General features: G+C 50.4%; 1 protein-coding gene across 1 annotated transcript; it reads right to left on the bottom strand.

Moving 5' to 3' along the window:
* Nucleotides 1–8,573: 8,573 nt before the first annotated feature.
* Nucleotides 8,574–12,602, bottom strand: RMI2 (RecQ mediated genome instability 2). Its single transcript, XM_028117439.1, has 2 exons — nt 12,266–12,602; nt 8,574–9,786 (listed from the first exon to the last, which is right to left on the bottom strand). The coding sequence occupies exons 1-2, from the start codon at nt 12,600–12,602 to the stop codon at nt 9,638–9,640; spliced, it is 486 nt and encodes a 161-aa protein (XP_027973240.1). The 3' UTR covers nt 8,574–9,637.
* Nucleotides 12,603–13,460: the final 858 nt, after the last annotated feature.

Raw genomic sequence — 13,460 nt, 5'->3', positions numbered from 1 at the left:
GGCCAGAATTCTAGGATGCCTTCCCAAGATCCCCACCCCTCGTGCAGACACATGGTTCCCAGTTATTCAATCCAACCCTTATCGAGGTGTTGCTGTGAAGGCGGTATGCGGAGGTCATTAGAGTCCCAAACCAGCTGACCTTGAGACAGACGGGCCTGACCTTATCATATGTATGCTTTCAACTGGAGCCCAGAGGGCAGAGGGGGAAATCGGGGATTGGGAGCTCAAGAGGAGTTGACACTGTTTCTGGCTTGAAAATGAAGGGGGATATGTGGCAAGAAATGGGGGTGGTCTCTAGGAGTGAAGAGCAGCCCCCAACTTGCAGCCAGTGAGGGAATGGGGGCCGCAGTCCTGCAACCACAAGGAACTGGATTCTGCCAACAGCCTGAATGAGCTTGAAAGCAGACCCTCCCCAGAGCCTCCTGCAGATAGCCCACCCAGCCTAACACCTTGATTTCTGCCTAGCGAGGCTTTGAGCAGAAAACCCAACCGTGCTGTGTCAGATGACCTACTGAGCTGGTGGCAATCTGTTAGGTGGTATGATGGTCCCTCACCAATGGTCTCAAAGCACGTGTCCCAGCTGTCACACCGAGCAGAGACTTGGAGTTCTCCTGTGCCCTCACTGGGGCCCCCGGAGGCCCGACACTGCCCTATTGGGCTCGCAGCACATCCTCCGGAACACTGGTCCTTCTCTACAGGAACCAGTAAGCATACGAAGAGGACCAGCCTTGGAATTAGAAGACGTTTCCGGGGCCTCACCTGTCTTCTCACTGCCGACCTCAGGGCGAGCCACGGGACCCACACCCGTGCTGCCCAGTACCACCCGCAGCCACGGGCCACAAAAGGCGGTTTACATTCAAATTCATTAAAATTAAGAATTCAGCGGCACCTGGGTGGCTTAGTTGGTGAGGCGCCTGCCTTTGGCTCAGGTCATGATCCCAGGGTCCTGGGATTGAGCCCTGCGTCCGGCTCCCTGCTCAGCAGTGAGTCTGTTTCTCCCTCTCCTTCTGCCCCTCTGCCTGCTTATGCTTGCTCGCTCTCCCTCTCTCTCTCTCTCTCTCAAATAAAGTCTTTAAAAAAAAAAAAATTAAGAATTCAGTTAGATAAGAATGCCAGACAAAATGCAGGACACCCAGTTCAATTTGAATGTCAGAAAACAATGGGTAATTTTTTAGTATAACTAAATCCCAAATATTGCATGGAACATAAAGAATATTAGTTTGTCTGAAATTCAGATTCAACTGGGCAGCCTGTGTTTTTGTTTTTTTTAATTAATAAAAGTCACTGGGGTGGGCAAACACCAGTTTTAGATCTACAGAATTGTGACAAAAGTAGAGAGTTCCCAACTACCTCACACCCAGATCTGCCTATTGGTAACATCTTTAGTATGGCACATTTGTTGCAAATAGACTGATCTTATTAATTAAAGTGCATACTCTTTTCGGACTTCCTCTCCTCCTGTGCCCTTTCTCCAGGCAGAATCCCACATTACACTGAGCTGTCTGGTCTCCTTAGGCTCTACCTAATCTAAAAAGCCACCTTTGGCTATGGTCCCAGCTCCCCCTGGCTTTGACAATTTCTCAAGCGTTCCCCGTTTTTGATGATCTTGACAGTTTTGAGGAGTACTCGGCAGGGATTTTTGTCGCAGGTCCGTCAACTAGGAATAGTCTCAGGTTTTTCTCATGGTGGAGGGTAAGGCTTGGCGTGGGGAGGGGGACAAGGTCACAGAGGGTAGGGGTCATTCTCACCACACCCTACCAAGGGCAAACCACACTCTCAACGGGACTTATCATGGCTGAGGTTCACCTCGGTCACCTGGCTGAGGTGTGGGGGTCCAGGTTTCTCCACTGGAAAGCGACCCTCTACACCGTTCCACACGGTCCTCTTTGGAAGGAAGTCACCACGCACGACCCACACTTAAGGAATGGGAGGCGTCCTTTATTTCTATTTGCTAAATTTGGCAACCTTACCAGGGGCCTAGATGCACATCAAGTGCTCGATAGCTCAATGAGGCTAGGGGCTGCTATACTGGACTGCATGGCTCTATTCTAGGTCAAGGAAAAGCAAACGGGCTACCCAAACACAGGTCATTCACAGACCACCGGTACTATTGTTCACTTAATATATTTCCTTCAAATGGACTCACTTTTTAAAAAGGAGGCCTGAGAGGCGCCTGGGTGGCTCGGTTGGTGAAGCATCTGCCTTCAGCTCAGGTCATGATGCCAGGGTCCTGGGATTGAGCCCCGCATCGGGCTCCCTGCTCAGCGGGGAGTCTGCTTCTCCCTCTCCCTCTGCCCCTCCCCCTCCCTCTTGCTTTCTTTCTCTTAAATCAATCTTAAAAAAAAAAAAAAAAAGCCTTGGTATCACTACCTTACGACACCCTAGCTGCAGCCCAGCACCGAGGATGGTCCAGGACGCCCAGGAGCGGCGGGTAGGTGGTCTAGCCCGGTTCCTCCGTGGGGGCTTTTCCCATCCTCTGTTCCTCCTCCTCAGGGAAGCTGGAGGGATGAGTGGCCTGGCCCTGGTCCCAAGAGTTCCTGAGTTCTTCATTTGCCCTTCCTTCGGACTCCAGGAGCCCCATCTGAGAAGATAAAAGGCTCAGGGGGTCGACCAGCCCTCGGGCAGCTCGGGCAGCTCGGGCAGCTCGGGCAGCTCGGGCAGCTCGGGCAGCTCGGGCTCCTCCCCCTCCCCCCCACCGGTGCTCCTGGCCAGAAAGCCGTAGATCTGTAGCTGCTACACCTGGCTGGTTGTGAGACTCACCCGGGGAGCTTCCTAAGTGCTTACATCTTCCTGAGCCCCGCCCACACGAATTCTAAATAAAGATGTGGGGAGAGAGGACGCTGAAAGCAGCCCAGGTGGGGCTGAGAATCAGCCACGCGCCCTAGTCCTGAGGCTTCTGGGCGTCCTCACGGGCTTGACGGTGCTCTGGGGAAGTCTCCGCTCCCAAAGGCAACACAGCTGTGCACTGGAAGACCCCGGGGCGGGGCGGGGCGGGGCGGGGCCCCGGCTGACTTTCCAAAACAGGCCCTGCCTATGTGATGGAAACTGATGGGTCTGCTTTCCCTCCATGCCCAGTCAGGTGCCAACAGACCCTCCTTCTGAGAAGCTCCCTTCCTTTCCCTATTTGCCCAGGGGGAAGGGAAGTCCAGTGGTTAGGTATTTCCACGTGTTGGGGCCTCATTGTTTCTTCTCCTTAATCCTTCTTGCCTGGATCTCTGGTCCCTTGGATCAGGGACAGAACAAGACGGCATCCCCTCTGGGTTGTCACCAACTGCATTTTGGGGAATGAGCTCGGTTTCTTAGGTTCCACAGGTCACCAATGGAGGAGTAGCGCTCAGGATGGGTTACACCCAAAGCCTGCGAATGTTACCGTTGCAGACTGCAGATGTGATTAGATTAATGGCCTTGAGATGGGGGAGGTTATCCTGGTGAGCCCAATTTGATCACAGAAGTTTCTGGAGCTGTAAACCGGAGAGAGGAGGCGGAGTGCGAGGTCAGAGATTTGAAGCATGTGTAGACACCGTGCTCCACAGGGAGCCACCAGGTGTCTTTTGTTCACTGTGTGTGTCCCCAGAGCCTGAAACCCAGCAGGTTCTCAGTAAGTGCTTTGTGATAGAAAGACCAATGAGGTGACCATCTTTTGAGCACCTGCTAAGACAGCCACGTGGGCAAGCGACTTCACCTCTCTGACCCCAAGTCACCCCTTCTGTACCAATGACAGAAATAAGGTTCAGAGAAGTGAAGCCCACTCACCCAAGGGCACCCAGTTAACAGGCAGTAGGGCAGGGGTTCAAAAGCAGGACCACTGGAACCCATCCAACACTGTCTCCCATCCCCCACCCCCAAGACGGCTTGGCCACGATGGGCAAAACTCCCAGGGTGGACAGCTGTGAAGCTTCTCAGTTTGTTCCTTTGCGTACTGCAGCTTTCCATTCCCGTCCCTGGCGGCCATCCCGTTTCTGTCGGCGCAGGGCAGTGGTGTCTGAGGCCCGCCAACAGGGGGAGCTAGCACCTAAGTGGAAACACCAGGAGCTTCCAGAGTGGGTCCGAGGACTTAATCAGAGAAGAGCCAGCTCAGAATGAAGGCCAGGGCCACCTCCCCGACAACGTGGGACATCAGCTGGCCTGACACTTCTCTCTGCCACAGGCTGCTGGCTAGATGCTCTTGGGCAAAGAACTGCAGCCCTTTACGGGGGGGTGGGGGTGGGGGGGTGGCGGGGGTTTGGGAGATGAACGTCCCAGAGACATTGACACAATAAAATGAAGTAACATAGGGGAAATCTTCTAGCACAGTCCCTGGCATGTAATTCCTGGTTGAATTTGCATTTTTTTTTTACATTGAGAGATGTTTACTGATTCCCGTAGGACTGTAATTTCAGATTCTGCCCAAAGTGCATAAATTTGCCCTGCAGGGTCGGGGGGGTCGGGGGTGGTGCTCTGCTGTCTCTTTTCTTTTCTTCCAGCCTTTTTTTTTTTTAATGTTATGTTAGTCACCACACAGTAAGTACTCCTCCAGCCTTTTTTAAATCAAGTTGTCCCTGTTTGTACTTCAGAACGCTCTGCTCTCTCCAACATTCCAGCAAGCACCCTCAGGCTGGTTATACATTACCCAGGGTGCTCAATTCAAAGGGTGCTTTTTGTTAGGCATGGCCTGTAAGGGCTCCTCTTGTTTGAAAACTGTTGTGTGCCAAGTGTAAACTCAAGAGCATTGTTCCCTTTGGATTCCCTCTGTCTTCCGACCTAAAATGCAGCCATTCACCCAACCTTTACTGACAGCCCACGTAGGTCTTGCAAGGCCCTGCTTGGGGCAGAGATAGATAAGACCTGATCACATCACGGGAAAGCCTCCTCCGATGGGTAGAGATACTAACAGATGATTTCAGAACAATGTATGTGCCTATCTATAGAGATCCCCACTGAGAAGGGGCATCTACTCCGGTTCCCACGAACCTACTAAGGTAGCATCCTGTGAGGGAAGAACTAGCTCCACGGCTCCCAGAGACTGACCTCTAAGTCCAAGGTTAGCGGGGAAAGGGCAGGACCAGGCCTGGAGCCCCGGTGTGACTCAGGCACTCTCCCGCTTAGCCTAGGCAGGCAGGGGCTCACTGGAGACATCCTCTTGCACGCTCCAAAATGCCTGCTACAATGTAGGTCATTGTGGCTGAAAGTGCTTTTTTTTTTTTCCTCCTTATCCTTGCAAACAGGCAGCTGTTCGGTGGTGAGTCTGGACTGTGGCCTGGGCTTTAGTGACACCAGCCCTAGCCCATTTGGTGGCCTGACAACTCTCAGGGCCACACAGTCATGCCTGAGACCCTGGGGACCTGAACATCACCCCACAGTATGTCCATCCGAGCTTGTTTCCTCCTCTGGCATTAAACCATACCGGAATGGGCCAGGACACAGAACCCTCGACTGTTTCACAGGGTCACTGCTTCCCTTTCCTGCTTCTCCTGATGCATCAGAATTTTGCGGTAAAACTTCGGCTTTACAAGAAGACTCAGCAGGAATGACAAGGGAACTCAGTGATCCAAAACCAGCTAAATGAAGGTGTGTGTGTGTGTGTGTGTGTGTGTGTGTGTGTGTGTGTGTGTGTTCTTCTTCTAATGTAAAGCAGTTCCAAGAAAAGTGAAGTCACGGCCTAGGGTGCTTATTTTCAGTTCTTAGAAAAGAGACCATTTCAAAAGGGAAGCTGGGCGGCAGGAGCACACACAGCCCGCCCTCATCTGCTGGGGAAGTGGTGGTGGGGGGGGGGGGCTTGCTGATAAACCAACTGTGATTTGGCTCCAGAAAACTAAAACCCCCAACCGAGATGCGTTTTCGTTTAGTGATGTCAAGGAGGAAATGCTATGAATCGGTGAGATCTATAAATATTAGGGGGAACCACAAGGGCTGGGGCCACCATGCTGAGGCGACACACTTCCAGCACGGAGCCCCTGGGAGCCATAGGCAGGGCGCGGGGACTGTCGGAAAAACCCCGGGCACCCTCTGGTCCCCACCTCCCACACTCCTGACAGAGGTCACTGCCCAGGCCACCCTATGAGCTCAATCAGCATTTCTCAACCAGGCACTATTTACCAAAGTTAGGTGAGGACAAACGGCATGGGAGACAGGGAAAGGTTCTCGGCAGCCTGGGGTCCGTTTTCTAGCAGGAAAGCGGGTTTCGGGGAAGGGGGGGAAGGCTCAAGAGAGCAGACTTCTGGGTAGGTCCCAGATCGAGGACTCCTATTGGGAGCCCTGTAACAATGGTGAAATCATGTTTTCGGCTGAGGATCCTGTAACAGAGATCCCATGGACGATGTCAGCATTAAATGTGCATGTAATCAAAGCAACTGGGCCACGGTCCCGGCCAAGAGGAGCCCTAAGGAGACATGATGACTAAATAGAACAGGGTATCCTGGACGGGATCCTGGAACAGAAAAAGGACGTTAGAAAAAAAAAAATGAAGGAAGTCTGAATGAAGTACAGACTTTAGTTAATAATAACATCTCCGTGGCGCTTCATTAATCCTAACAAATATGCCATGCTAACGTTAAGATGTTAATCATAAAGGAGGCTGGTTGCAGTGTATGGGAACTCTATGTACTGTCTCTACAGGTTTTCTGTAGATCTAAAATTATTCTTAAAAAAATTTTTTTTCAAGGCAGTCGGTGGCTATAAGAACTCACTCCTCCTCCCAGAAACAATCACTCGGTGCCTGCCATGTGCCAGGTGCATGTACAAGTGATTTCTGTGCATCTTCATTTATTCCTCATATTGGTGCCAGGAGCTGGGGAAATCTGCGTTTTTATGAGATGAGCAAAGTAAAGCACAGAGACGTTAGTTAACTTGCTCACAGTCACACAGCAAGTATAATGACACATAAACGGCTCACGTTCAGGTCCACCCACTGCAAAGTTCCCGATAAAGCTCGGCAACAGTGCCTGAAAAATCCCCAAACTTTGAACAGAAGCTGGCTTGAGACCAAGCTTCAAGCAGTCCACAACCCCAGGTCCCGTAATAAAAACAGCGTGTGCTTTCCAATTTGCCTCGCCTTTAGACGTTTAAAAACATAAAATAAAATAGAACTACCATCAGAAAAAAAAAACTGCAAACGCAAAACACCAAAACACTGACAACACCAGATGCTGGTGACGACATAGGGTAACGAGGACTCTCATACGCAGCTGATAGGAGAGCAAAGTGGTGCAGCCATTCCAGAAGACAGTACTAAAGACTGAGCATGTGTCCCCTCCGCCACATTCCTACGTTGAAACCTAACCCCCGATGTGATGGTATTTGGAGGTGGGGATTTTGGGGGGTGATGAGGTCATGAGGGTGGAGCCCCCATGGGTGGGATCAGTGCCCATAAAAGAGGCCCCAGAGAGCTCCTCACCCCTTCCACTATGTGAGGACAGCCATCTATGAAAAGGAAGAGGCACCCTGAATCCACGGGCCTCTTGCACTTCCCAAAGCTTCCAGAACTGAAAAAATTTTAAATGTTGGTGGCTTTAAACCCCACCCCCAGTCTATGGCGTCTTATAAGAGCAGCCTGAATGGACTGAGACAGTCTGGCAGTTTCTCCCAAAAGCTAACACAGGCTTGTGTATGACCACCATTGGTGCTCCCAGGCATTTAGCCCATAGAAATGAAAACTTGTGTCCACACAAAATCTGCACACGAATGTTTCTGACAGCTCTATTAATAACCGGCAAAAACTGGAATCAAACAAATGTCTTTCAATAGATAAATAAACTAGGGTACATCTATACAATAGAGTATTATTCAGCTATAAGAAGAAATGAGCAATCAAGTTACAAAAATATACAGAGGAACCTTAGATGCATATTGCTAAGTGAAAAGGGGCCAGTCTGAAAAGACTATACACCGTATGATTCCAACTATCAGACATTCTGGAAAAGGCAAACTATGGAGACAACAGAAAGATCTGGGGTTGAGGGAGAGGGAGGGGTCAACAGGTGGAGCACAGAGGATTTTCAGGGTGGTAATACAATTCTGTACGACACTATCATGGTAGATACATGATATTACGTCTTTGAGAAACTTGTAGAACTATGGATCACAAAGCAAGAACCCTAATGAAAATTGTGGACTTTAGCTAGTGATGTTTTATCAATGTGGCTCCTCAATTATAACAAACGTACCACACCAATGCAAGGTATTAACAGTAGAAGAACCTGAGGGATGGGGTATATGGGAACTCTGTACTTTCTGCTTTTTTCTATAAACCTAAAGTTACTCTAAAAAATAGTCTATTTTTTAAAAGTAGGCTCCTCGCCCAACGTGGGGCTCGAACTCATGATCCCGACATTAAGAGTCCCATGATCTACTGACTGAGACAGTCAGGTATCCCCCAAATAGTCTATTTTTTTAAAAAGGGGGGACCTGGGTGGCTCAGTCGGTTAAGCGTCCGCCTTCGGATCATGATCATGATCCCAGGGTCTTGGGATCGAGTCCCGAGTCGGGCTCCCTGCTCAGCGGGGAGTCTGCTTCTCCTTCTACCTCTGCCCCTCCCACTGCTCATTCTCTCCCTCTCTCAAATAAATAAATAAATAAATAAATAAATCTTAAAAAGATACAGCATATAAAATAATTTATTAGTGGTAGAAGATCAATAATCCAACAAAACTCTACAGGAATACAGGAATATTTACAATCCTGGGAAAAATAAGGTATGAGTAAAAGAGCAGTGAATATAATTACAACAAAAAGTCATTCCACCCAGAAAATGTTAGAACTCTAAGATGCTGCTTATGCTGCACACCTTATCCAGTGCTGTATGTCAATTATATTTCAATAACACTGGGAGGAAAAAAAGAAAACCAAAAAAACCCTCTACACCAGGACGTTGCTCCCTTGCAGCATCTCACCAGAAGTTCCGAGGCAGAAGTTTAGTTAATGCTTAAAAGTCATTCTCAGTCTTGATGTTAGTTTCAACAAGAAATTTTCTAAGTGTTTCAACAACTCCAAGTGAGGAAGAATGGCAGGTGTTAACCCTCAGTATCTCCAGAAATGTACCTTAACTGCTCGGAGACCCCGGCAGCAGGGAGGGCTGTCTTTGAGAGGCTGCTGGTGCCCACAGCAGGAAAACACTGTTTTGACTTGTAAGCTGGACATGGAAGTCGTTGATGGGAGAAGAGGCGGGCCATGATGTCATTCCCAAGCGGTCTGCTTCCCGGCCCACAACCAGTTTAATCACCACGGGCAATGAGCGAGATTCAACCTCAACATCGTGAAAACAGGGTCCCAGCGGCAACGGAAAAAGTACCATCACTTATAAAACCTGGAAAATGCAACATGAGATTTCTACGTGCTTTAAAGAGCAGTTAACACACATAAACCAAAAGGAAGGGGAAAAAAAAACAAACAAAACGGAGCACACATCTGCTTTTCATCTGCAAATAGTCTTCAAAGCAAAGGGCATCAAGGACTGAGTTAAGTGGGTGTCCCAGGGCTTAGAAATTCTACCTCCAGACTCCTTCCTCAACCAAAGCAAAACTCTTGGAGAAACTTGTGAGAAATGTACATGGAATGCTATCTGTGAAATCTACATGGTATAAGAACCTAAATTGTTTCAGGATTTCGGTTGTTTTTTTTTTTTTAGGATGTCAGTTGTTATTAGCAAGGCTTCCAATGTCATCTAAGGAATATTCCTGTGTAAATCTTCCACTTCTAGCTCCCACATGCTTTCGTGGATGGGGTTATCGGAGAGGTCTGTCATCTTCACAGCCTGAAGGCACGGCTCGGGTCTGCACACCTGCACCACTCCCATTACCATCACATACTTTCCTACAAGAAGAGAAGACTATGGTGATGTTCACATTGATACAAAAACGAAATAGATACCCCATCCTTCAGAGCTTAACTTTATCAGACAAGCAAATTAGAGAACAACAACAAAAAAATGCAGAGAGTAGATATCAACATTTAACTTTGGCTTTAGGATCGGTTCCCGCGCATCGGGCTCCCTGCTCGGCGGGGAGTCTGCTTCTCCCTCTGACCCTCCTCCCTCTCATGCTCTGTCTCTCATTCTCTCTCTCGCAAACAAATAAAATCTTAAAAAAAAAAATTTAAAAATCGTAAAACAAAATTGCAGCAAGCTACCATCATGCACAAAACAATCACACCTAAGGAATGGAAGAGACTCACATCTGAGTTAGGAGTTATAATTAGACTTTTCTAAGGCAGGGGCAAAACCCCTAAGCTTTTCTCTTATCTATTTCTTGCCCAATGCCTCGGAGTATGAGGCTGATCTCTGTGCACAGGACCAGTCCTCTTTCTGCAAAGATATCCCCTGCTGGCCCCAAAGCAAATCCAACTTTCCCTTGATGCCCAGAGGAGCTAGGCACACCACAGCACCCCGCTGTGCCACCCCATTGTTCCAACTGCCCAGCACTAATCCCTACCACCGGCCGGGCACATGCTAGCAAATCAACAACAGAACGGGCTGCCATTGGGATGATCTCATGACATATTAACCACGACTCTCTTCCCATTCCCTTGGGGAAGTGGCTCTCCTTGAAAGCAAAACTTGGCCAATCTTAACCACACAAAACTCAATTGTGTAAAAAACCCCAAACACAGGAGGAAGGGCAGGCACTCTGCCAGCCCCCACGGCATGCCCCTTCGAGGCTGCTTTAATCACACTGCTTCTAACAGCAGGGCTGAGTTTGCATGCAGGCCCCCCAGGCTCTGGCTGAAGGAAGCCTGGCAAGCTGACACCTGCCTCTCTGGATTGCTACCCCTTGCACGATGCACTATGTAATTAGGTTCCTCTGGACCCACCTCCAGATTTTACTTGAGCAAGTAACATGGGGCTCCTCGGTGACAGGAGCTAGTTCTCGAACTACACTCTGCCAATACCTCCCAAAAGACTCTCAAGTGCTGGTAGAGACAGAACCCTCAGAAAAAGAATGACTGAGGACCCCAGGAAGGACGACCAAGCCCAAGGAGATCCCAGCCAGGGGAGGGTAACAGGAAATCTATATGAAGGCACACACAACTAAAGGGATGAGCTAGCTCACTGGCATGAGCTCACTCCTCTGGCGATTAGACAGCCTGGTTAGTAGGGTTCATTCTACCCACACCCTCTCTGCCCCCAGCAGTGTCTCCCCACGGTCTCACCACTCCTTCCCCACCACACCCCGTCCTTTCCACCAGGCCTTCATCCGCTGGCCTAGACCAGACCAACTGCTTCCAGTCGGTCCGCCTCCAGCTGCTTCCTTTTCACAACCATCCCTACCCTGCTGGTGCCGTGATTTTTCCCAAATGTAGCTCCGGCGTCCAGATACTTGAATTTCTTAGGCTGTTCATATGTCATGAAATCATCCTCTGATTTTTTGAACCATTTGAAAATGCAAAAACAAAAACAAAAAAACAAAAAAAACCCCACAAATGGCTCGTGGCCATTTGAAGAGGCAGCAGCCTGTGGTTTGCTGATCCTATGCTTCAATAATGCAGCAGCGGAGAGGACTGAGAGAGGAGGCTGAAGGATGGGGCGAGGGGTAGGGAACAGGAGCACAGGAATGACAGTCGTGAAGTCTTGAACCCTCATTGTGAGCCAGGCACCGTGTTGAGGCCATTTTTCTTTTAACTGAAACTGCACAACAGTCCCCTTTTTGACCCAGGCAGGACAGATCCAGAAAGGTTAAGAAAAGTGGTCCAGGCGGCTCAGCTGGAAAAGAACAGAGCCAGGAATTCAACATAATGCTGAAGATACAAGAGGTCATAAAGACAGTCCTGGTCCTCCAGTCGGTTGGCCCAGTGGTTCTCAAAGTGTGGCCCCATGGCCAGGCCATCCGCATCAGCAACACCAGGGAGCTGGTTAGAAATGCAAATTCTCAGCCTCACCCAGGCCTACGGACACTCTGAGGGTGGCGGCCAGATCTCTGCGACCTAACAAGCCCCCAGGGAAGTCCGAGCACCCCGCTGATTTAAGAGGCAAACATTTGAGAACTGCAGTCTAAGGCAGTTCCAAGGAGAGGTACTGGAGAGCTTGCCATTCCTAGAAGTCATGGAGGGCTTCCAGGAGGAAGGCACACTCGAGTCTAAACGTTAGGGATGAACAGAGGCTTCCTGGTAACAGCGTTTTTCAAAACTTGATGGGGGAGGGGAAAAAATCATCCGTGGGGAAGGAACCTGGGCCTGGCCGCGGGCGGGGAACAGAGAGGGAGGGTACCGCGGCGAGGGGACCGGTCAGGGACCAGCCAGCCCCGCCCTCCGGCCGCCCACAACCAGGGTCAGCTCCGCGTCCGAGTCCGGCCGTTACCTGGGACCAGGCAGGGCCGCCCGCGCGGCACCCGCTCCAGGCCGCGCACTGAGAAGGCCCCGCTCGGGTCCCGCAGCCGCGCCTCGCCGCCGCCCGCCGCCACCACCGTGCCCTGCATCCACACGGTCACCAGCTCCAGCGGCCCGCGGCCCGTCGCCGCCCGCGACAGCCGCCACGCACCCGGGCCGCCCTCCGCGTCGCGCCGCAGCTGCTCCGCCAGGACCTTGAGCGGCGGCGACCGCGGCAGCCGCACGGCGGCTGAGCCGCCGCCTGGAGCCGAGTCCCCGGCGCCTGGAGCCGAGTTCCCGGCGCCTGCAGCCTCCACCGAGGCCGCCATGCTGCCCCGCCTCCGCTTTCCCGCCAACTTTGATAGGCAGCGGGGCCCGGTACGTGGCCACCAATCAGAGGTGCTCTGGCGAAACGGAGCAATGGTCGGCGTCAGGAGGCGGGGCTTCCCGGTCCAGCGGCCTCCTCCAGCCTTCGGGAGTGCTCATGCGTACATGAAGTAAATAAACGTTCCCAACCCATGAATGAATTGGGTGAAGCGAATTACAAGAGAATACATAAATGAACGAGGGAGGGAAAGAACTTGTTTCAACGCACCTCAAAATTTGATGTGCATGCAAGTCACCTGGAGAATGTGAGTATTCATCTTTTACGTTGCCTTGCATGGTAGGATTACTCTGAGGTTAATCAATACTAGTCAATACTGGAAGGAATAGTAGCTTCATGAGCCCATGTATTTTGGGAGTGATGAAGAATCGAGTCAAGGGAGAAGGCTGGGATGAGGGCAGGGACAGCTGGTAAAACTGCCCCTTTCATAAGTCAATCAGAGAAAGACAAGTATCATATGATCTCACTGATATGAGGAATTTGAGAAACAAGACAGAGGATCAAAGGGGGAGGGAGGAAAAAATGAAACAAGATGAAACCAGAGAGGGAGACAAACCATAAAAGACTCTTAATCTCAGGAAACAAACTGAGGGTTGCTGGAGTGGTGGGAGGGTGGGAGGGATGGGGGGGCTGGGTGATGGACATTGGGGAGGGTATGTGCTATGGTGAGCGCTGTGAATTGTGCAAGACAGTTGAATCACAGATCTGTAACTCTGAAACAAAGAATACATTATATGTTAAAAAAAAAAAGAAGATAGTAGGAAGGGAAAAATGAAGCTGGGGAATCGGAGGGGGAGACGAA

The sequence above is a fragment of the Eumetopias jubatus genome, unplaced genomic scaffold (genome assembly GCF_037043125.1).
Source record: "Eumetopias jubatus isolate StellerSeaLion01/CBP00866 unplaced genomic scaffold, mEumJub1_p1.0 scaffold_12, whole genome shotgun sequence".
Classification (NCBI taxonomy): Eukaryota; Metazoa; Chordata; class Mammalia; order Carnivora; family Otariidae; genus Eumetopias; species Eumetopias jubatus.
The sequence above is the reverse complement of the archived record's forward strand: the minus strand, read 5'-3'. Positions and strand labels throughout refer to the sequence as shown.